The following is a 22,665-nucleotide window of genomic DNA, read 5'->3' as shown; positions in this document are numbered from 1 at the left end:
ATCTCTACAAATTACAAAAGGTAGCTGGGCATGGTGGTGTGCCCCTGTAGTCCTGGAGATTTGGGGGCTGAGGCAGGAGGATCACTTGAACCCTGGAGATGGAGACCGCAGTGAGCTGTGTTTGCACCACTGCACTCCAGCCTGGGCGACAGAGCGAAACCCTGTCCTTTAAAAAAATTTTTTTTTAAGTGGAGGGCAAAGAGAAAAGAGCCTGAAGGAGGATATTTGTTATCCGGAGGTTAGCAAGCTCCCTCCTTTCTGAGCCACACTTTCACAGGGCTTTAGCTGCTGCTTCTTGGAGCCATTCTCCAAGCAGTCCGTGCCGGAAGGTCTGCCTGTACCTGCTGGGAAGTAGTGACCAAGGCAGCAGCCTTTTTTTTTTTTTCTTTAGCTGGAGTTTCACTCTTGTTGCCCAGGCTGGAGTGCAATGGTACCATCTTGGCTCACAGCAACCTCCGCCTTGTGGGCTCAAGCGATTCTCCTGCCTCAGCCTCCTGAGTATCTGGGACTACAGGCATGTGCCACCATGGCCAGCTAATTTTGTATTTTCAGGAGAGATGGGGCTTCTCCATGTTAGTCAGGCTGGTCTCAAACTCCCAACCTCAGGTGATCCGCCCACCTCAGCATCCCAAAGTGCTGGGATTACAGGCGTGAGCCACCACGGCCAGCTGGCAGCACCTTTTTTGCCAGTGCTTTGCTTCTCCAAGGGAGAAGACAGAAGTGGGCAGCAGAGGTGTTAGCACAGCCAAGGAAATAAGTAACTCACAACTTCATGCTGTCCCAAAGAAATCCAGGTACAGGTACAGCTTGTGGGAAATAAGCTCATCTCCTCGGTGGAGACTGGAATGAGCAGTCTGGCTGACTTGCTATTTATTTGCAGGGCAATGTTGAGGTCTTTGTTTATGTCCCTCTGCACGGGAGGACTCAGCTTTTGTCCTCTGAGGAAAACTGGACTAGGACAACACAAGCTGGGAGGTGGTTGCTCTCCTGCCTAGTGCTGATCAGGTGGGGTGCATAAACCCTGCTCCCTGGGTTACCGTGGTCGCCTGAGACAGCTCCACACGGATGTTGATGAGCTGGTTCTGCAGAGAATCCTTTTTGTGCCGCAGCTTTTCTGGGTAGGCAGGCTGGCTTCCAAACATCTCCAGCTCCTGGTGGGTCCCCATCAAGGCACTTTCCAGGCTCTCCTGAAGAAAGGCAGGGGAATGACGTGAGCAGCCCTGACAGCTCCTCTCTGGGATTGAACAGCAGAGGCCTGAGACCTTAGAGGTTCAACAGGGAGTTGAGTGGAGGCTGTCCTTGCTTTGTCATCTTAGTCAGGATGGAGACAGCAGCCCACAACCTGCTCCAAGCCAGCCTCACCCATCTGCCCCAGCTTAAAGCCACCCCCAGCTTCTCACCTTCTCAGCTCGGAGCTGCTGCACCAGCCGGTCCTGCTCCCTCACCACCTTGTTCTGCTCACACAATTTTCCCAGCAGCTTCTAGGGTCCCAGAGAGTGGGGAAGGAGAGGGAGAAAGAAGGGGATGAAGGCCACAGTTTGGTGGAGACCTGGGAGTTACAGGGCCTGGCCTCTGGATGCCCTCTCCTTTCTCCTGCTGAGGAACCCTGGGCCTTCACCTTGCCCTTGGTGGCTCCTGAGAACAAGAAGATGGGTCTTCCTCTTGGGAGGGGAGGTATGCTTACTCTCTGAGGAAGTCAGTTGGGTTAAGAGGGCTGAGAGCTAAGTGTTAAGCTCTGGCACCCCCATCCGTCCAAGGGTTGCCGTTCACGAAGGACAGAGGAGATGATGTGACCTCACCTCCTAGGCTGGACTGAAGAGGCGGGCCGGGTGTCAGAACAAGCAGTCTTAGAAAAGCAGTGAGCAATAGAAACTGTCCCTCAATCCCACAGAACCTTCTCCCTTCTCTCTCAAGATCCTGTTCTTCCCTCTTGCCTCCAAAGTCTCAGGATGGCTGACCCTCCCTCTGAGGTCTAGTCCTTTCAGGAAGGAACCTCTCCCAGTCTCACCAGGCAGGGCCAGTGGTGATGTGGAGCAGACAGCTGGGGCCAGAAAGAGGGCTTGTGCTTTCGTAGCCCACACCTTTTTCATGCCATTCCTCAAATACCTGCTTTGCTCCTTTCTACTGAGCCAGATTTTACCCTCTGGGCCTTTTAACTTCAAGGTCCAACTCACGTGCTACTTGTTTTGTCCCTGACCTTCAGCCCACACAGCCTCACTTCCCTGCACCTGGCAGAACCTATTACGGCTCCCCTTCACGACATGAATACTGTGTTGCCACCTCCTGCTGCTACCTGGCATCTCCCACTATCCCGAAGCTCCCTGAGGGCAGGGGCACAGCCGCATTCTCCTTTCTAGTTACCTGTAGGGACTAATGTCATGCTGGGCACAGAATAGACTGATCTATCTCCCAACAAAGTCTGCATTCGTGTTACAAGCAGATCTCCCTGCTGTAGGCAAAAGGGCCGAGCGCTCAGTGGAGAAACGGATACAGCCAGCATGGGAGGGAAGGGTGAGTAGGTGGTAGATCAGAAAAGAAGGGGGATGAGGAGGAGGTAGGCAGAATCTTGTTGTGGTGAGAGAAGACATGAATCAAAGGTACGAAGAGCCACCAGAAGGAGAGAGATGGATGGAGAGACAGCCCCCGCAGAGGACAGCAGTGGGAGGCTGGAGTGGAGGGAGGGAGCAGGGGCGCTGCTCTTACATCTGTGTCTTGCTCGTTTAACTTGTAGGTATGGAGGCTGTCCCGGAACACTTCTGGGTACGGAGGGACCTGCAGGAACATGAGGCCGGTTACTGCAGCAGGGGCAGGATAAGGGTATGCAGGGATAGGAAGCTGACATCACAATCCCGCTCAGCTCCTGCCAGAGACCGTGGTCCATCACCTCTGATGGTTTCTGTTTCAGGGACCTGAGTTCATTCTTCATCCCCTGGCTGGAAGCCTGGGATGGCCCAGCCTAACCCCATCCCAGTTGTCTTAGGCTGACTCCGGAGAGATCAGAACTCTGCTTGAGTCATGCTCTGTATTTCCTCTCCCCCAAGCACTAGGGTCTGCTGCTAAGAGGGACTGCAGGGTGTGCAGTTCCCAATGGCTTGTTGGTAACCACCATGAGAACATCAGTGAACTCCATGGCTGTCTGTGGGGATAAGACATGGGAGAATTGTCAGAATGAGCATTGGGAACAGTTGAAAACTATTGCCCTAGTAGACTGAACACCAGTCACAGGGCTTGTGTCTAAACCAAAATTGTCAAGAATTCAGAAGTGTCTCTGGGTCCAGCAAATGCTGCCTGGCCTGGACACCACATCTGGTGACCACAGCACATTCTATACGCTTTTGACATTAGATGGTTCCATTACACCCTTCATGCCTTTAACCCCAGTGACGTCTGTCAATATATTACAAATACGAAATCAAAATCAGAACATTGAAGAGCAGAGTTGCGATCCCCAGCATGGCATGAGATGTTGGTGCTGGCTCTTTTGATGGTTTGGGAAATGGGCCTTGGGTTTACCCATGAAAGTGAAGAATGGAGGTGACATAGTGGAATTAAGGAAGGAAGACCAGGCCAAGCCTGTCTCCAGGCAGATGAGCGGGTTGGGTGGCGTGAGCCTCATCCTAGATGGGCAACTCGACCATGCACAAGCAGCTGAAATGGCATTGGCAGGGACCATGCTGCCAGGCAGAGGTCTTACTTGCATGAAGAGTTGGGACCTGGGGGAGGAGTTTTCCACCATGCGGTTCACCATACTGATGAGAGTCTCACTCTCACTCATCTGCAGCGGAGGAAGGAACGGACTATTCACACTCCGACCCACATGTAGGTATCTCCCCCTCACCCACCTGTGCTTGTTTCCCAGGAAACAGGGGAGGGCAGCTCCCCCAGCATCCTGAGCTTGCTCACCCCTTATGACCTCTGTTTCAGGACCAGCACTGAAGCTGTCCTTGCAGAAAGGCCATGGAAGGGTCCGGGAGGCCACTGGGACCTTGCTGGAGGCACTGCAGAGGCCCCGGCCTGGTGATTCTTCCCCAGGGTGCCTGGTTGTTGTGGGTCCCATCCGCATTGGCCATGGTTGTCACCTCCCTGCCCTGATCTCATTTCTCACACAACTTTGGACAAAGACCATAGAAGCAATTGGAAGACGGATCTCCCCAAAGTTGAACTAAGTGAAACAACCAAAAAAGAAAATCTAGGACCTGGTCTTTGGATGGGCCACCACAGATACCGAGGCCTGGCTCCTCTCCCTGCCCCTGCCCCTGCCCCTGCCCACCCTCGGTTCTAGTACAGAAAGTGCTAAACATGGTTTCCAGAGCTGGGCTGGCAGCATCCTTGAGGATCTCAGATGATGCTAGGGAGCAAACAAGGAGGCCAAAACAAGCGAGCCACGTTAAAGGGACACCAGGCTCTCCAACACATTCTTTCTATTTCAAGAATCCTTAGGAACATGGGGGTGGAAAGACTATTTGCCAATTTAAAAAGAGAGAAATGGAAGAAGGGAGGGGATGAGAAGGAAGAGGAAGGGAAAGGAGGGGTGGGAGAAAGGGTGGGCCAACAAATCAACCAGAAATGCCATCATTTCCCCCACTGGTTCCAATGGGAAAGGACCAAAAAGTGAAGATATCAGGGAATGTCCTTGGCTGTGTCCCTTTAACTCCATGGTTCTACAGGGGAAGGCAGCAGAAGACAGAAGGGAGTGTGCAGGGAAAGCTTTCTGGAAGGGAAAGTGAATGAGGAAAGGAGGAAAGACACACATTAGGGAAGATTATCTGGGGTTCCTGTTCAGAGGGTCCCCTGTGATTTTTCCATCATCCCTCCAATCTCAGTTGCACCCACACTGTCCTTTCTTCCTCTTACCCCTTTTAGGCAGCTGCCCAAATACAGCCTTGCTTCTACATGTTGTAGGCAGGGCAAGGGCACCGACCACCCCATTTGCAGGGTCTGCGGCATTTCAAAAGGCTTTCCTAGGAACGGATTTTTCCTGTTTAGCCCTGGAATGCAAGGGCCTTGAGGGCTGGGAGCCATCCCTGCACAGTAAACTGTGTGTATCTTATTCTTTCCCCAACAAGCGGATCTAGAGCAGTAGAGGAAGTGAGCAGGAGTGTTTTCATCCTGGCCTGCTCCCGCCTGTGCTGCAGCTTTGGGGATCTTTCAGCCCAGGTGGGTCTTACCTCTAGGAGGATTCTTGTGTGCTACCTTCTGTCTCTCCAAAATGTTAGATTTTGTAAGAAACCACCTAACCCAGTGCCACACATGGTAAGGAGTGCTCGTTGATATTTTTGTGTTTGGGAAAAACAAAATAATCATAGCAGCAAGTGGTGATTGTCACTCCTTGCTGGTGCCTGACAAAGAGCTCCCATATGCACCCCCGCTTGATTCTCCCAATACATCTGTGAGGTTGAAAGGAAAGGGCAGGTTCTACAATGCCCATTTTATGATTGAGAAAACAAAGACCCAGAGAGACTAAGTGACATTTCCAATATTAAAAAAAAAAAATTCCTTGTAAATGGCAGAGCTAGAACTAGAGCAGCAGTGTCTGACTATGTCCTGGACTCTTCTCATCTACAAGACTGCCTTTTGAGAGTATTACCCTTGGCCAGGTACAGAGTCTCACGCCTATAATCCTAGCACTTTGAGAGGCAGAGGTGAGAGGACTGCTTGAGGCTGGGAGTTTGAGACCAGCCTGGCCAACACAGTGGGGCACCCATCTCTACAAAAAAAATTTTTTTTTTTTTTTTTTTTTTGAGACGGAGTCTCGCTCTGTCGCCCAGGCTGGAGTGCAGTGGCCGGATCTCAGCTCACTGCAAGCTCCGCCTCCCAGGTTCACGCCATTCTCCTGCCTCAGCCTCCGGAGTAGCTGGCACTACAGGCGCCCGCCACCTTGCTCAGCTAGTTTTTTTTTTTTTTTGTATTTTTTAGTAGAGATGGGGTTTCACCGTGTTAGCCAGGATGGTCTCGATCTCCTGACCTCGTGATCCGCCCGTCTCGGCCTCCCAAAGTGCTGGGATTACAGGCTTGAGCCACCGCGTCCGGCCCAAAAAAATTTTTTTTCAATTAGCCAGGTGTGGTGGCTGCACACCTGTCTGTAGTCCTAGCTGCTCACGAGGCTGAGGTGGGAGGATCGCTTGAGCTTGGGAGGTGGAGGTTGCAGTGAGCTATGATTATGCCACTATACTCTAGCCTAGGCAACAGAGTGAGATTCTATCTCAAAAAAAAAAAAAAAAAAAGAGAATAATACCCTTTATCCGTGAGGGAGTCCTCTGGAAGGCTGTTTCTGAAGCCCCCAGCCTAATGGGCCAGCCCCTCTGTGAAAGCAAAAGCCCCCAAGAAGGGACCCTGCTGTCTGCACTGAATGCTATGACAACAGGGCATCATGGATGGAGTAGAAAGCCAATCACATGGGCAACAGGGAGGGCAGCTTGCTCGGGAACCTGGAGGCGGATGGGCCCTGAGCCCCACTCCTCACCCCTGCGAGGCACTTCGGATCTTGCTTCCCATCAGCAGGATCCTGGGCCTCCTGTCCCTGCTCCGAGTTGGAATCCTGGGATCTGTTCCCACATTGCCCAGAATGCTCATGGTGTGACACAATAAGCTGCTTTCGGAGTTGGAATGCAATGGCCTCCAGGGCCAGGAGCCATCCCAGCTTATTGAACTGTGGACATTGCTGCTTCCTAGTGCCTAAGGCCTATTACAAAATCGAATTGCGACATCGGCATGAAGCCCCAGTGAGATGGGTCACGCGGCTTGTGACTAGAAGAAGCAACAGTTGCAGCTATAGCATCTGATTTCAAATTTATGGGTTTTTTTTCTGTAACTTTAAGAGCATGAACTCATCCTAATGAGGTTTGACGGCAGCTTTGTCACACATTAGATGTTTCCTCAGCTGTAAACTGGGTCAAAAGCTTGGAGTCACATCGCAAGCTCAGCTGTTCACTGGCTGTGTGTTCTTGGCACGTTATTCAACCTCTCTGTGCTTTAGTTTCCTTGCCTGTAAAATGGGGGTAATAACAGCATCCACTTTACAGGGCTGTAATGAAGATTAAATGAGTTAGAGATCTGAAAAATGCTTAGAATAGTATGGGGCATGGAGCAGGCATCCAATTATTGCAGCTGTTGTTATTAGTCTTTCCACTCCTCAGGCTGCCTCCACAGGACAGTGTGTACTTCTAGGTCGTGGTTTGTAGCACAGATCTGAACTTAAGAGTATGTGCTTATATAGATACCCAGCATATCGACCCCCAGCCTGTCTAAACTCAGCCTCACAGCTCCCTTAGCTTAAAACACAAGAAAGGGTTAGAGCCCTGGAGTAGACACCAGGCAGCCAACTGCTTGCAGCTCATGGAACACTCACTGCCTCTTCAGCTTGCTCACCTGTAAGACTGGGTTGATAATACTCCCTCTGTTTGCACTGAATTCTTAGGAATGCACAAGCTGTGTATGCAAAAGAGCTTTTGGAGGAACTAACGAATACACTGAGCGAATATTACTTTAAAAATCATCCTGGGGAGGGTCTGTAGGCCTCAGTTTACCAATTATGGACTTTAACAACAACCTGTAAAATATGATACGATGATTTCCCAGATTCAGGCGGAACTAAATCCCTAGCATTTTAGGCCCAGCCTAGAGCTCCCTGGACTCTGCGACTCTCTCCTCTCGCCAGCAAAAATGCAAATTCCCACCTGCCCCCTGGGGGCCGTTCCATCCGAGCAGAGCACTGGAGAAATAAGAGGTGGCATTAATTATTCATGCGCCTACTTATTATGCTTCTTTCCCCAGGAAACTCCCAGCTGTCCTAAAGGGCTTTGAAAAGAAGGGGTGTGTAGGCGCAAACCAAAACATAAGCCACTTTGTTGTGTCCTGCTTGCACCAACAAAGGTTGTAAAATGGCTGGAAGATGAGGAGGTGGGGAGGAGTGGAGAGATGCGACAGGAAGGCAGTGGGATGGGGGGCACCAGCTCTGCCTACCTGCTGATCCAAATACTCTAGGTTTCTTTGCAACTGAAGATCTAAAAGTTCATCCTACCCGGAGCCCGAGGCCCAGAGGCCAAACAGCAACACAAACAAACAGGAACACACAAAAGAAAACAATAAAAAAAGAAGCAAAGCAGTTAAGAGTTAGCGACAAGGACATGGAGAGGCTTCTCCCTCTGCCCTTGGGGAGTTCTCAGGAAGGGAGGGGTTGAGGATGTGGGCAGGCAAAGTAGTTCTCTACTGGACACTCCAGGGAGAGCAGGGGCACACGCAGGCCCCGCTGCCATCTCTCCTAGGTCTGCCTACACCTCCCTGGGAGAGGTGAGTGTCATCAGAGCAGTTTAGGCAGCACTTGTTAGCAGCTGTTTCTGAGTTTTCTGGAAAAATCGGTTGTTTCTGGGTGTATGTGTTTGCTGTGGGTAAGGCTTATACGCTGTGGACACTGGCAGAGTGAGAATCAGACAGAGAGGGGAAGGAGCCGCCGCCTAGCCTCCAGCCTGCCCAGCCCTCCTCCACCCTGGCCTCCTGGTACTGTTATGGAAACGAGTCAGCAACAGGCTTTCTGGACAAGGATTCTGCCTGTTGGTCCCAGTGGTCCTCTCCAACCCTCCCAAGCGGAGCATCTCATCTAGGTCTCTAGGTGGTAGCAGAAGTTCTCAGAAGAACAAATTCCAGGGAGAGACACGAGTAGAAAGAGGCAGAGAAAAAGGAGGAGATGCAATTCAGAAAATTTTTTCTTCCTCAATCATATTGCTTGTATCTCTCCCCAAAAGTGGCATTCCAGACAAAGGACAAACGTAAATAACTATGCTTCAGGGGAAAAAAGTTTAGAAAACCTTGCTTCTTGTTAGGAGCTCTGGCCTGATTTTTCCTGCCTAGGCCTCTTCTCCTGCATGCTGGAGAGGAGAGGGACCAGGATATTACATGCTCCCAGATCTCATCCCTCCTCCACAGCCTGTGTCACAGAGGAGAAGGGGTTACTGGCACCAAACTTGATACTGGGGCTAGAGTCCTGACTGGGAGGGAGGAAGTATCCAGAGGCTGCTAAAAACCAGCCAGGCCAGGCACTAGGCACAGAGCGTCCCTGGAGTCCACCCCAGTTTAGCTCCACCCTGGGTGGAGCACGGTGCGGGGAGGCCCTGAGGCAGGTGGAGGGGAGAAAGGACGTACCATCTTATCGTGGACCGTGGGGGATGGTGGGTAGTTGTAGGGGAACAGTCCTGCAGGGACTGGCCGCCTGTCTCCCAGGTAATCATACTGGAAGAGAAAGGGATCACAGAGGTGAGGGGTCTGGCTGGGACACAGAGTTCCCCACCAGCTGAAGCTCAAGGTTAGAGGTGTTTGTGTTCAGTCCCAGAGCAGATCCCAAACTGAAATGGACAGCAGCCCCCCGTGCAATGATCTGTCTAGGTCCTCAAGATTTGAAAAGACAGAACCCTCTCTGCCCTCTTACATGACGGCATGGTTTCTGGCACAACCTGGGGGTATGTACAGAAAGCAATGTTCCCACTCAAGAGGCAAAGCCATCCCCAAGACAGCTCTACTACAGACAGAACCACAGGCCAGGGGCTTCCCTGGGCAACACTGCTGGTCCTGTGGACACACAGCCCAGTGGCCCTGTGGCCCAGATGCTCCCACATCTCTGCCTTTTCCCAGTAGATTGTCTTAGGCTTCTGGGGATCTCAGGGAATGAGGAAGGAACGGCAGGCTGGTGGCTCACCTTGGGGGAGCTGATGGATCGCCTCATCACATAGGCAGCAGGGTCAGCATAGATGTCCTCGCTGCGAGGTGGCAGTCGCTCAAAACGGGCACTGGGTGAGCGGACAGGGGAGTAAATGCGGGCACGGCTGTAGGAACCCTGGCTGGGTGAGCGGGGCACAGAGTGGGAGCGGGGCTGCAGGGACAGGCGGCGCATGGAGCTAGAGGCAGCATCCAGCTCATCATAATAGACTGGTTGCCGGGAGGGGCTTGGGATCCAGACGGTGCCATCCTGCCGCCCGTAGCTGGCGGGCTCCTTCCACTCTCGCAGCTGGTAGGCAGGGCCGCCCCCGTTGCGGAAGGCATGGCGCTTGTCCTCCAGGGCCCAGGGCGGGCTGATCCGATCATAGGCCGGCATGGAGCAGATGCTCTCTGGCCGCACCCCTGGCGGGTAGTACTGGTAATCATCAGGGTACTGGGAGGAGTAGGGGCTGTAGTACTCAGGGACCCTGCGAGACACAGGGTAGAATCTAGAGGGACTGAGAGAGAGGGGATATTGTAAGGAAAGCAGACAACACAGGCACCCCTCCACCCACCCCAGCCCCACCTCCAGGTCCCCCAGCCTAGAGCAAGGTGCTTGAATAGGTACACAGGGGCTGAAGTTTATTCCAGAGGTGATGGAAAGACTCCTGTCCTCACAGCCCCCTTCCTCAACCAGCTCCCCAAGGCTGGACACTGCACCATTCAGAGCTTCAATCTTTGTCTCTTTAAAATGACATATCCCTAGGAAGAAACGTGAAGCCTTATCAGACGTCTCCATCTCAGCATGAACCAGTTTATCAGATCTTTTCTGAGAGAGGCAAATAGAAGAAAGTCTACCAGGCACCTGAAGGAGGGCAACACAGAAGGGATGAAAGGGCAGCGTCCTGATCTATTGTATATTATTTTACAGATGAGGTCCATTCTGTCACCAGCCTGGAGTGCAGTGGGGCCATCACGGCTCACTGCAGCCTTGAACTCCTGGGCTCAAGCAATCCTCCCATGTCCACCTGTAGAGTAGTAGCTGGGACCACAGGTGTAAGCCACCATGCCCTGCTTTCTGATTGTATGATCTTGTCAGGGACTGAACCAGTAGGTTCTTGGGACTCATCCCAAATGATTCTCCCCAGAGCAGGCCTGATACTCCCAGGCACAAGACCACCAGCAATGCGCAGCTGCTCAGGCCACTACAGGGCAGGTTCCTCCCGGGCCCCATGGCCTTCCTGAAGCTGTGGCCTGCAGTCCCTGGAGCTGCCCAAATCCCCAGGGAAGGAGCCTGCAGCCCCATTTGCCCTGAGGGACACCACTGGGCCCAATAAATGTCCCCAGATATTTCAAAGCCAGTCATTGGATAAAGGAGTAAATGGTCATAGAGGGCCGTGTTGGGACCAATGAGCTACTTGGTTTTGTTTTTTAACTTCATATAAATCATGGCTTTAAAACAATTAGAGCTGTTCAAAACTGGAGTGGGTTGGTCTGGCAGTTAGTGAGTCTCAAGTGGGTAGAGCACTGGAGGAGAGGATGTTGTAGGAGGGCCCATAGCTTGGATGGATGTCTGACTATAACAACTTCAGGCCCCCTCCCAAAGCCTGCTGTGTTCTGGGCTTCCCAGCATGCCGTGGAGAGGCACTGGGGCACTCTGTCCCTTCTTCTGAAGGAAGCAGACAGAGAAACCAAGAACCAGGGACAGCAGCCAGACTCTAATGGTGGAGCCATGGAGCAGGAAGGATTCGGGCAAGCCAGAAGCATGGGATTTGGCTTCCCAATTCAGCCTGCTTCCAGAAGGTTTCCAACAGGGGATGCCTCATGGGCTATGACCCCACTCCCACGTTCTAGCCATAACACCATATCAGCCCCACCCCAGCCACTGGCATGCCTCACCTCCGAAGGTCTTCAGGCGGGGGTACCCCCCGGCGCAGGTTCACCCACTGCTGAAGCTGGTTCATGGAGCTCTTGCGCTGGGCAATTTTGTCAGGGTTGGTGCGTGGCGGGAAGCTCCGCCGGTGTCCCCCAGTCTCTCCGTCCTGAGGCGGGAAAGCTGTGCTCCCTGGCCGGCTTGGGGAGTGGTACTGCCAGCCATTGGGCTGGGCAGGTTGTTCCCCACCCCCTGGCACCCTTGGGCCCTCGGGGTAAGGGCTGCCCGGCTCTGAGGCTGGCTCCGGTCCAGCTGGGAGGCCGTTGGCTTTCACCAGAGGCTCTTTCTTGACTTCTGGCCTCTCCGGCCTTCTCTCTGCCTTTTCACAGCCTCGGCCATCACCCTCCCCTCGAGTCTTGGCCTCTGGCTCAGGCTTGGGAAGGCTGTTGTGGGGCGGCTGCTGGTGGTGCTTGCTGGGTGGGATGTTCTCCGAGTCTGGCTTCTCATGGCTGCTGGATGCCAAAGGAGATGCTGTCAGTGACTTCAGCCCAGCATGGAGTGGGGCAGGGGGTGCCAGACTGGGAAGGAGAAGAGGAGTGGGGAAGGATGGGCAGGGAGGTGGCAATGGAACCAGGATTCTATGAATTCCTGTTCTGCTTCTTAAGTCTCACTGCTTCATCTTCTCAATCCAGCCTGGGAAATTATTATACAACCTAATCTGCCCCTACCCACACCTGCTGTGTTAACTCTGCCCCCATCATCTTCTCTGCAGGTCATTCTCCACCCCACTCCCCTCTGCCAGTCTGCTTTGAGCCCAGCCTTCAAGCTATGGCATGACTCACCTCACCTAGTCTTGGTCCTCTCTGTAATCTGTCCCTGACCCAGCTCCCCAAACTGGGTTTGCACTCTTATCAGTAACTGTCCTTGATACTCCAGCGACAAAGGCTTGTGATGGGGCACTTGTCTTTCCTATAGAAAGTTATTTAACTGCCAAGAGTCTTGGGCTCCTCATCCGCAGAATGGGTATAATAATATCTCCCCTCCTAGGACTGCTGTGAGATAAACATGGCGGGCCTCAGGAGCAGAAGTTTCTGCTTTGAAACTCACAAGCACATAAACACGCTAGTTCCCTTCTCCAAAACACGTTTCTTCCAGGTCTGACTTTCCATCAGAATACAGGCCCCAAAAGGGTAGGAACGTGGCAGACTTTCTTCCCCTGTGTTCCTAGCACCCACTACAGTGCCTTACACTATTTATATTTACAGTAAGTATTTGTGAAATGAATGAACTCTTGGAAGTAAGCCCCTTGGTTGAAGCGAAGATGGAAATTTGTGACAATTTTCCCCCTACAGCTTCCCAAACTCCACACATTCAAGCATCCTTGTTGAAACATTGCTTAGTAAACATTTCTAAGATATGTGAATGGACTTGGAGTCTACACTGTGAAACCCCCTTCTCCTGGATCCCCCTTAGCACCTAACTCAAGACTCCACACACAGCTAAGGGAGAGACAGACGCTGAGACCGCGGGTGACGGCGGGCGATGGGAGCGGCCATATGTTAAGAGTTTACTGCATGTCGAGTGTTTTACATGCACTCTGTGTAGGCCTCACGACAACCCTGAGGTAGAGTTATGTTTGCTGGTTTTTGAGCAGAGGAACCTTGGGTTCAGAGAGGGTAAGTCCCTTGCACTGAGGTCACGCTGCAGCCAAGTGGACAAGGTGTGATTCAAACCTGAGTTTATTTTCCTCCAAAGGCGGTGTGCTTAACACACACAGCTGAGAAAAAACAGCAAATGACACTGACCTCTGGCTCCTGGCCAGGCCCCAATGGAACCTGGCTTTTCTCTTGGCCTCCCCCAGCTCAGAGAGAAGAGGGGGAGCTGGCTAGGGGAAGAGAGACTTCAGGCTCTGAAATCACTCAGCCAGGCCTCCCGCCTGGATGCAAGGAGTCGGCTCACACATCCTCCAGGGCTTCAAGCAGGCACACTGGGATTAGCAATGACCCAGAGCTGAGTATGTCTTCCATTCCCCTCTTAATTCTTCCTGCATCCCCACACTCAATTCCCTGGCACTCACCTGTGCCGCCCAGCTTGGGGCACTGACTTCTGGGCTGGAGGGATCTGTACTCGAGCAGCCTCCCCCATGGCCTGGATCCAGGCCTCTTGCTCCTCGGGGCTCTCGGCACTGAAGAAGTAGGTGCGGACCCCAGCATGCTCGGCCTGTGGGGAGAGGCAGTGCGTGGAGCTGGCCTCGGCCTCATCCACCCAGCACACAGTCACCTGTTGGGAGAAGACACCGACACCCACAGAATGGGCAGTCAGTTGGGCCATTCCCTGCACCTGGGGCTCTTCCCCATGCGGAGCTCAGGAGCAAGGTGAGGAGGGCAGCTTGCAGCTACCCCGAGGGCTCCAGCTAGTACCCAGGTATCCACCTTGGCTGGCTCTCTGGGCACCATTAGGCAGCCCAATAACCAGGTCAGCCTACTTGCCCCACCTGGGGTAATTAAAGCAGGAGGCACAATGATCACACCCACTTCCCCGGCAAATTCCATGTTTGATTTCAAAGGCAATGACCCCGTGTCTGGGGAGAGGACCCTGAGCACATGCCAATCTTAGCCCCAGCTTTTCACTGCTGAGAAGCTAGCACTGTCTCTTCACGTGGAGAGACAGCCAAGCCCCTCTCTGTGGGCATGCAAAGCAGACACTGGCATACAGACGGGGCACACTACCTAGTTGGCGGCTGTGAGCAGGTACTGCGGGCGGGAACCCAGAAGAGAGCTCCTGTCCAGAGGAGGGGTCCTCACGCGGTCAGAAGGAGAAGCAGAGAACAGGTCAACCAAACACCAGAGGGAGAGACAGAAGACGACGTGACAGGAAATGGTGAGGAGCACAGGGAAGGGGGGATATTCAGATTGTCCCCTTCTACTCTGTGTCTCCCCTGGGAATGGCAGCACCCAGCGATGCCCAGTTCTGCCTACCAAGGGGTTGGGAGTGGAGAGCTTGCACCAGGGAAATTCAGGCTGGTGGTGGAGAGTGAGTCAGGGAATCGCAGCGCTAAGCCTGGCTCTGCTCCTGACCAGCTCTGTAACTGCAGACAAATTGTGGTTTTGCTCTGGCCTTCACTGATGCATCTATTTCATGGGAAAAGGGTCTGTCTGGTGAAATTTAAAGTTCTTAGGCCACAAGGAAAAGAGGCCACAGGACTAAATTCTTTCTGGGACCTCAGCATACTTCCCAGTGAGATCCTCAGTAGCTTGACTTAGCCCACTCAACAGGGGACATCTAGCAGTGATTCAGAGTCTCGGATGTGAGCCTTACTCCAGCCTCTGACCCCTTGAGCCCTAAATCCTGGGTCTCTGGGGGTCAAGATAGCCTCAAGGCTCCCCTGAGCAGTGATGTCAAAACCATACCCTCTAAATGCTCAAAAGGTTCCTCAGTTGCAGCTGGTCCCACCTCGCCTCCACCTGTCCCCAGCCCTCAATTTCTTTCTGGCAGGAACAATTACCCAGCAAGAGGCAAGGGTGGGCCTCCTTCCTCTGGTCCCCAACCTCCAGCAGAGGACTTAGCATGTGGGCGGAGCTTGGGGCAGGTGTGGGAGAGGGCAGGGGAGGTGTTGACAAAAAGCCAGTGAAGCCTCAAGAGGGCAGCTGAAACTTGCGACGGATCGGGGGTAGAGAGACCAGAGGCCCAAGCAAGTCCTCTGGGTGGAGAACACAGGGTTATTGTAGAGAGGAGACACACAGGCAGGGCTCGTGGGTGTGTCCTGGGGCGGGTGGGAGTGGGCAGCAAATGAATTCATCAATTCAATGAGCATCCAGGGAGCAGCCTGTGTGTGCAGAACTCGGTGGGGGCACCAGTCACAAGGAAGGCAAAGACAGGCTCTTGCACTTGAAGAGCTGACAGTCACGCTGGGGGACAAAACATGCCACGGGAAACAAGGAGAGAGCAGAGGCACAAGGACAAGTGCTGTGACAGGGGAAGGCAGAGGGCCTGGGAAAAGGCAGGGCCATTGATGGGGAGTGGGCAGGGGCGCTGGCCTGGAACTATGAAAGGGGGCCAGAGAATTGAGGGAGCTGTCCCAGCGGGGCAAAGCCCTCGAAGCCTCTGTGGGGCCGAGTTAGGAAGAAGTTAAGGCATTCAGCAGTAGCCTGGGCAGGAACAGTTCCTGGCTCATTCTTAACCATCCAAGAGCTTTGCTCGGTGGCCACAGCAGGACAAGCCTCCCATCTGTCTCAGCTCCCCTCCCTTCCCGGGGGAAGGGCCATGGAATAGCCACAATCAGAACCCTTTGTGGACCACTGAGCACAGCCCTCGGAGTCAGGTTTGAAAGAGGCGGTGCAGTGAAGGGGAAGGAGGCGAGGAGCTGGTGGGCAGAGAGGTGATATCTGGGATCTGTGGTGGGGGGAGTGTGTCAGTCACTCGGGGATGTTTATCTCACGCCTGCTGCTGGCAGAGCTCCGAGCTGGAGCGTGTCTGTGTCTCTGCACAGGTCTGGTGGGGAGGGTGAGACAGGCTGTTTGATTGTGTGTGTGGGTGTGTGTGTGTGTCTGTGTATAACAGGACTACTTGTTGTTGGTTAAACAGCCTGTTCCTATTTCCCCAGCTAGAACTGGCTCCCTGGAGTCAGAGTTTTATTAATTGTTCATTCTCTTCACACCTCTGGCATACAAGACCCCAGGAGGCTTGAAACTAATTATGTGCCAAATAAGTCCTTCCTTGATCCCTGTAGCGGGCCCTGTGCATGCTGCCCAGCCTTTTTCCGTGGCCAGGTGACTGGAGCCTGAAGGACAGGAAGGGACAGAGTCCCTTCTTCTAAGGCTCTGGAAGCTCAAGGAGTGACCTACGGGTCCCATCATCTAACATCATAGCTTTGAAGGGCCTTGGACAGCAACTGTCAATTAGGACAGAGAGGGCTTTGCAGCCAGACAGTGTGTAGTTGATATTATAATTTTATATTTGAAAAATGAAAAGGAACCTATGATTTTTGCATCATAAAATACAAAAGGGCATGAGATTTTTATAGTTTTTGATGGGTCATGAATTTTTAACTGTGGAAAAACACTGGCCTAGGACGAGCCAGCTGCAGGCACATCTTTAACGGGTGGCTCCCCAGGGGTTCAAGGCAGTGATATTGAGCAGGCAGGAAAGGCCCATTTTCCTGTGCACTTGTTCTCTCAAACGGTTTCTTCATGAGATGTGCAGCTCTTGTGGAATGAAACTCAACTCCTAATATTCACTAAAGACTGAAATTTGAGTAAGGTTTACTTGGAGGTAGGTCCAGTTTGCTGAAACCATGGTGGGGAGGAAGCCTTTCCAGAAAAGGTCTCAGAACCCACCAGCCACAGCTCCTGCCTCTGCCCAGAGGGATTTCCCAGGGGCAGGCACTGGGCAAAAGGTCCACGGACTCAGAACATAACTATTCCTGCCCCAGTAACAATTGCGGTGCTGCTGAAACACATCTCTACTGGCCCACTCTTGGGAGAATTGCCCACCCAACCCCCAAGAGAGGAGGAAGGTCCCAGCATAGCCTTGCTCTAGCCTTACAAGAGACTGTGCTGAGTCTAGGGGCCATTACTACTCCCCCTCCTCCGCCCACCACCACTGCTACCACCATCACCACCTGGGATTCCTTAGGGTGACGGCTCTTGGCCCTTCTCCATTCCCACAGGCTGTAGAAGAGCAGGCCTCCCTCCCCCAACTGCCCTGGGAGGGGAAGACCAACTGACCTTAAACGTGTGTTTCCGGCTGATGTTGTCTGAGGGCTGCACTGCGGCTACCCGGAAGCTCAGGAGGGGGATGCTGCCTAGGATACTCTCTTCCTTCTCATCTGTCAGGGAGAGAGGCACAAGAAGGGTGTGTGTGTGTGTGTGTGTGTGTGTGTGTGTTTGTGTGTGTGTATGTGTGTGCACGCATACCAGGGGTGGGGAGGAGTGTATTGCCCCTCCCTGATAATATCAATACATATTTATTGTTCACCTCCTATTTGTCAGGCACTCAGGGCCACCATACATGCTCCGAGAGGACACTCCCTGGAGTTAGGGAATGTGATGGCCCTGGAGATGCTGTTCCAGACACTGGGACTGCAGAGGTGAATAAGAGAGAAATAGTGCCTACCCTAAGGGAATTCGCTTTCTAGTGCACAAATAAACAAAGAAATAACAGCTGATATTTGGAAGCTCAGGCACTGTTCTAAGTGAAATGCCTTAATGGATTTAATCCTCCCAACAAACCCATGAAGAGGTCCTATTACTACGTTTATTATTACCCTTATTTTATAGGTAAGGAAGCTGAGACACAAAGAGGTTAGATGATTTATCCAAGGTTACTTAAGGAACAAGTGATAAAATTGGTCTTCAAACACAAAAAGTGAACTCCAAAGCTAGCATTGTTGACCACTCTCCTATCTATCCTGCCTCGCTAAACGAGACCATCCCACCAGTGACATATGTAACAAGGTGATGGGACAGATCATTGTAGAGTGGACTGTCCCACCTTCTGCTCTCTGGTGCCTCTGGGTCACTCTTTCTAAGGTTCTCCCTGTCACTCAGAGCCTGCTTTGCCCTTTCCAGCTGCAGATCCCCGCTGAGGTTCTATGTCTCCATAGGAAAAGGCACCCTGCCTGGAGCACTCTGGCCGTCTTCTCCCTGGGAGGAGAGGGCTAACAGTCCAGCTATTACATAATTCATCCTGGATCTCCAAACGAGCCTGATGGATTGGCCAGTTGGGCCCCCTGCTGTCAGCAGGAGGCAAGAAAGGGCGGGGAGTGCTCTGTGGGACTGTGGGGGGACAATTATGAGACCATGGCAAGGCCCTCCCCACTTCCCTGGGATCGCTATTTGTTCCCCAGGCTGAGGACTCTGAAAAGCCTTCGGCTAGGGTTCAGAGGAAACCTCTGTAGGGTTATGAACTCCTCAAGCCCTGCTTCTCCTCTTACTCATCACATCTACACAATACTTGGCCCATAGATCAGCTTCTCTATTTGGACCCCAGCATGGTACCTAGAGGAAGGGGTAAACCAGAGTAGTAGGAGGCACTCAGGGTTGGACCCCAGGGCTGCCTTCAGGAGAACTGAGGCTCTTGTCCTCCAGAGATGGAGCCCCTGCCTGGCAGAGTCCAGGCCAGCATTTAGGTGAGTCCTGAGTCCATCTCTTGGTGAATAGTGACCTCCATTTTGGTGTGTCCTGAGCCTTTGGGTTCTCAGCTCTTTGAGGTTCTACCCCCACTGCTTCCCAAAGACTCTCTTCTGCAGAGACCCCCGTTTTCCTCCCAGTTTCATTCCCACTCTGGCTCCATTGTGGCCCGATATCCTGGAGGCTCAGCACCTGGGTCCTAGGCCTGGGCAGATTCCTCTCCCTGAGTCTTGGGCTTTTCTCTGGGACTGGACTCTGTATGCTCAGCCCCTTCCTGTTTTCCCTCCTTGGGGTTCAGGTGGCTGCAATACAGCAACCAGGGACAGCAGTGCTCTGCAGGGTCACTGGGTACAACCTTTGTTTGCCAAAGTTAATGATTCACTGAATTGCTCCCAGGAGGCCTGGAAATGAGGGCTATGCCCTCCTGGGCCAAGGGAGTGAAGGAAAGAGCCTCTCCTGCTTCATAATCATTGTACCCTCTCTCCTCTCACCCCTCACACCCATTTCCTCCCCTGCATCCACATGGCGCCACCATCACTGACCTCAACCCTTGCTGGTGCCCTCAGCCTGCCTTGGCACAACTTTTAAAAATAGAGAGTAGGGAAAGGGAGTTGGGGTCAGCAGAGAAGGTGAAGCCGGAGGATATTATGTTCACTCATTCAGTATTGACTGAGCACCGACTAAATGGCAGGCAGTGTTTTGGGTGCTGTGGATACAGCAGTGACCAACACTGACAAAAGTTCCTGCCTTCACAGATGGGACTGTGCATTCCAGTGGGACAGGAGGAAAGGCCACACACAAGCTCCAATTAGTAGGTGACCTGACCTACTAGTAGTGACTAGTGACCTCCTCCTCTTTGTCCTTGTCCTCTCTCCCCATTCCTCCAGGATTTCACCAGCCATATGACCACCTTGTTCACCCAGTGTATCGCTGGAACTCTGCCTGAAACCTAGCAAGCATTGTTGAATGTGAACTGAATGGGTGAGTGAGTGTGTGAGTGAACAAGTGAGCTTTGTTTTTATCCTGCTGCCACTGGTGCCAGGACCACAGTAAGGAGATCTGCCCTGCCGGTGCCCATCCAAAGCCAAGCTTGGGGATATGGCAGAATGAGAAGGAGTGGTGGGTCCTGGCTTCCTGCCATCCCTGCCAGTCCAAGGGCCAAGCTCACCTTTATAGTAGAAGAGGCAGCGATCCACCAGGACGAACCAGCGCTTGTTCCACTGCTTAACCCCGGAGCTGGCCTGCGGGACACGGGAGAGGCAGATGTAAGGGCTGCAGGCTGGATGTGGAAGAGGAGGTGGAATGCAGGGAAAAGGGCACCATGTCAATTATAAGGACATCGTGGCCTTAGCTGCGGCTCTGCTGTTAATGCACGGCAGCAACCCCTGGAGACCTCAGATGCAAGGAACTGACATTAGATTATTGCCTATGACCTTCCAGTTCTGTCATTCAGTGCCTCCCCTGGGGAGGAGAAGAGGGGCAAGAGATGAGCAGAATGAGTGAGAGGAAGGGCAGGCAGGGATAGCGGCAAGGCCAATCTGGTGCCAATCTGTGAACCCTAGACTTTCAGGAGACACCCCTACCCCCCACCATAATAAGCAGGACCTGCTTGGGAGCTAGTGGGTTGTTCCCACGGGGTTGGGGACTCAGCATGTTTCAAGGTCATTGCATCTGCCCATCAGGACACCGGGCTGGGTTCCCAAGTTTGACACAAATTTTTCTGTGTGACTTTGGGAAGATACTCGTTTCTCTGAGCCTTTATAAAATTAGGAGACTCATTCACAGAGACAGCAGGAGGACATACCAAAAAAATACATGGACTGTCATAAGCACAGAGGAATCCTCATTCTATGAGGAAAAGGTGGAGGCTACGGTGGCCAGAACAGCAGGGTGGCCTCACCTGTTTGAAGAGCCAGCCCGCCTTGGTGACAGGTGCATTGGGGTTCCGCTTCATGGAGTGTGAGCGCTTGCCAAAGGCGACAGCTTTGCGGGCTGTGCGAGTTGCCTAGGGGTAGAAAGAGAAGCTGACCTAGGTTCCCAGTCTCCTCCTTCCTGCTCTATCTGCAAGGGAGCCACCCCTGCTAGAGCTGCTTCTCCCTAGGGTTAACCCCGGGATGCCCTCAAGCCAAGGGGCCTAGGTGTGAATCTTAGATCTATTACTAACTCAAGAGCAGAGCCTTCCAGTTCTTTGGCAATTTTTCTCATTTCTAAAATAGGGCTCAAAATAATAATTCCCAAAAATAAAATAATAGTTCTACCTGTCTCATAGCTTTTTTTTTTTTTTTGGAGGTGAAAATAATAAGATTTCCAATTTCACTCTGGCCTATCCTACTCCCAGCCGCCTTACTCCCTCTGTCTTCCACAGTGCCTTCTGCAAGTTAACTCCCTGCATCCTCATCCTCTGAGGGTCCCGTGCGTCGTCTCGTGCCCAACATAACACGGAGCCGCGAGGAGAGACGGATGTTCTAGCTCTGTGTTGCCACGTGAACACTGTCATTCTTCCACACTCGGGCAATAGTCCACCTTGCTGGAAGCACCACTGCCTGATCTCCCACTGTTTAATCCTTCTCATCACTGTCCGCTTCTCAATCGTTCTTTCAGAGTCTAAGGGTTTTGATGTTAGTCCTCCTCTTCATTCTGTCTTGCATCACTGTGGAAAATCTCCTTGCTCAGGAGCATGACCCAGCAATGCCCTAACTTTATACAGCCTTGATGTCCTCAGCTCCAGCACTCTCCACCTGCACTCCAGCAACGCTCCCAGGTCTACACCTTTAGTCTTCTCAGCACCCCAAGCCCCTCCGCTGCTACCATCTTCACTTCCAGGATTCCTGCTTTCTGATCCCAACATTCCACCCTTTGGGCTTTCTCACTCCATTAACTCAATACCAGCTTTTCTACTCCATTGAGGTCCCCAGCTCCTCAATTCTCCTTTTTTCTGGATCCATCAGCTCCTCCCAGTTTTCGTTACTTCCCTACAAGGCCTAGGCCCCATGGTGGAGTATATCAACTGGGCTCTCACAAACCCCATCTATTGTCTTCCTACCTCACCTTCTCTAAAACTCAATATAGCACTCCAAATGAATCAAATTATCTACTCTCCCTGCACTGATAGCCAGATTATGGTGCTGTCGGAGAAAAAAAAATATCACACTGCCATACAGGTGAGGTTGCCACAGAGCCACAGTCCCAATCCCAGGAGGCTCAGCACCAGATGGCAGCTCCACTCCACACCCTCACCATCCTCCCAGCCCCCGACCTCCCCTGCCTTTGCCCTCCCCAGGGGGAGGTCCCCACAGTGGATCTGCTCCTCCACAGAGAAATTCGAGGCTATTAGACATGCACTCCCTCAATGTCACACCCTTTTACCTAGAAAATGACTGTACTTACACTATCTTTGCCTCTTCCCCTCCAGTATCAAAAGAAGAGGTGCTGCCCTCCTTCCAAGGCTAACATTTCTAACCCGTTGTGTCCTCTGAGACTTAGCTCCACCGATCATCTCCTCTCAGATATATCTCTGATGCTTCCTCCTCCACTGATGTCTTCTCCTCAGCAAATGCACTCAAGTCTCTCCATCTGAAAGTGTCTCTGTCTCTCTCTCTCATGCTGCCACACACATACCCAAATTCCCCTTTCAACCCTATAACCCAAGGTCCACTGTGAGGTAATACCTTCCCTTACTTACTCTTCAGTCCTAGGCTCCTGGGAAGAGTCTCAACTTTCTCTCCCTCCATCACTCCTAAACCTCCTCTACCTATTTTCGGAAATGGCTCTTGCACTGTTATGGAATTAAGGCCACTCACTCTAAAGCATTGGGCAGTCATAACCTTTCTGACTTTCCTGGAACTCTTCTTTGAGTTTCTACAACACTATTGTTTCCCTTTCAATACCTCTGTCTGTGGCCACTCCTTCTCAATCTCCCCTACTTCCACTCTCCAAGTGTTGGTGGGCCTCGATCACACGTTTATTATTTTATTT

At 52.4% G+C, this 22,665-nt stretch overlaps 1 protein-coding gene across 24 annotated transcripts in view; it reads right to left on the bottom strand.

Annotated features, from left to right (window-relative positions):
* Positions 1–22,665, bottom strand: part of PLEKHA6 (pleckstrin homology domain containing A6) — a 157,071-nt gene that overhangs the window by 28,327 nt on the left and 106,079 nt on the right. For 12 of the 24 annotated variants that reach the window (XR_012091209.1, XM_073011583.1, XM_073011586.1 and 9 more), the window contains 11 exons: positions 20,591–20,695; positions 19,859–19,931; positions 17,287–17,387; positions 13,638–13,840; positions 11,587–12,138; positions 9,689–10,205; positions 9,139–9,225; positions 3,695–3,775; positions 2,704–2,772; positions 1,401–1,481; positions 1,038–1,187 (listed from right to left, as the gene is read on the bottom strand). Coding sequence is in view for 23 of the 24 variants with exons in the window: in XM_073011583.1 (XP_072867684.1) it covers positions 1,038–1,187; positions 1,401–1,481; positions 2,704–2,772; positions 3,695–3,775; positions 9,139–9,225; positions 9,689–10,205; positions 11,587–12,138; positions 13,638–13,840; positions 17,287–17,387; positions 19,859–19,931; positions 20,591–20,695 (2,019 nt within the window). In the remaining variant the exon portion in view is untranslated. The other 12 variants (XM_007988830.3, XM_007988831.3, XM_073011587.1 and 9 more) reach the window with 11 other exon arrangements.

Source organism: Chlorocebus sabaeus, chromosome 25, assembly GCF_047675955.1.
Source record: "Chlorocebus sabaeus isolate Y175 chromosome 25, mChlSab1.0.hap1, whole genome shotgun sequence".
In the NCBI taxonomy this organism is placed as follows: Eukaryota; Metazoa; Chordata; class Mammalia; order Primates; family Cercopithecidae; genus Chlorocebus; species Chlorocebus sabaeus.
Note: the sequence above shows the minus strand (reverse complement) of the source record. Positions and strands in the feature narration are given on the sequence as shown.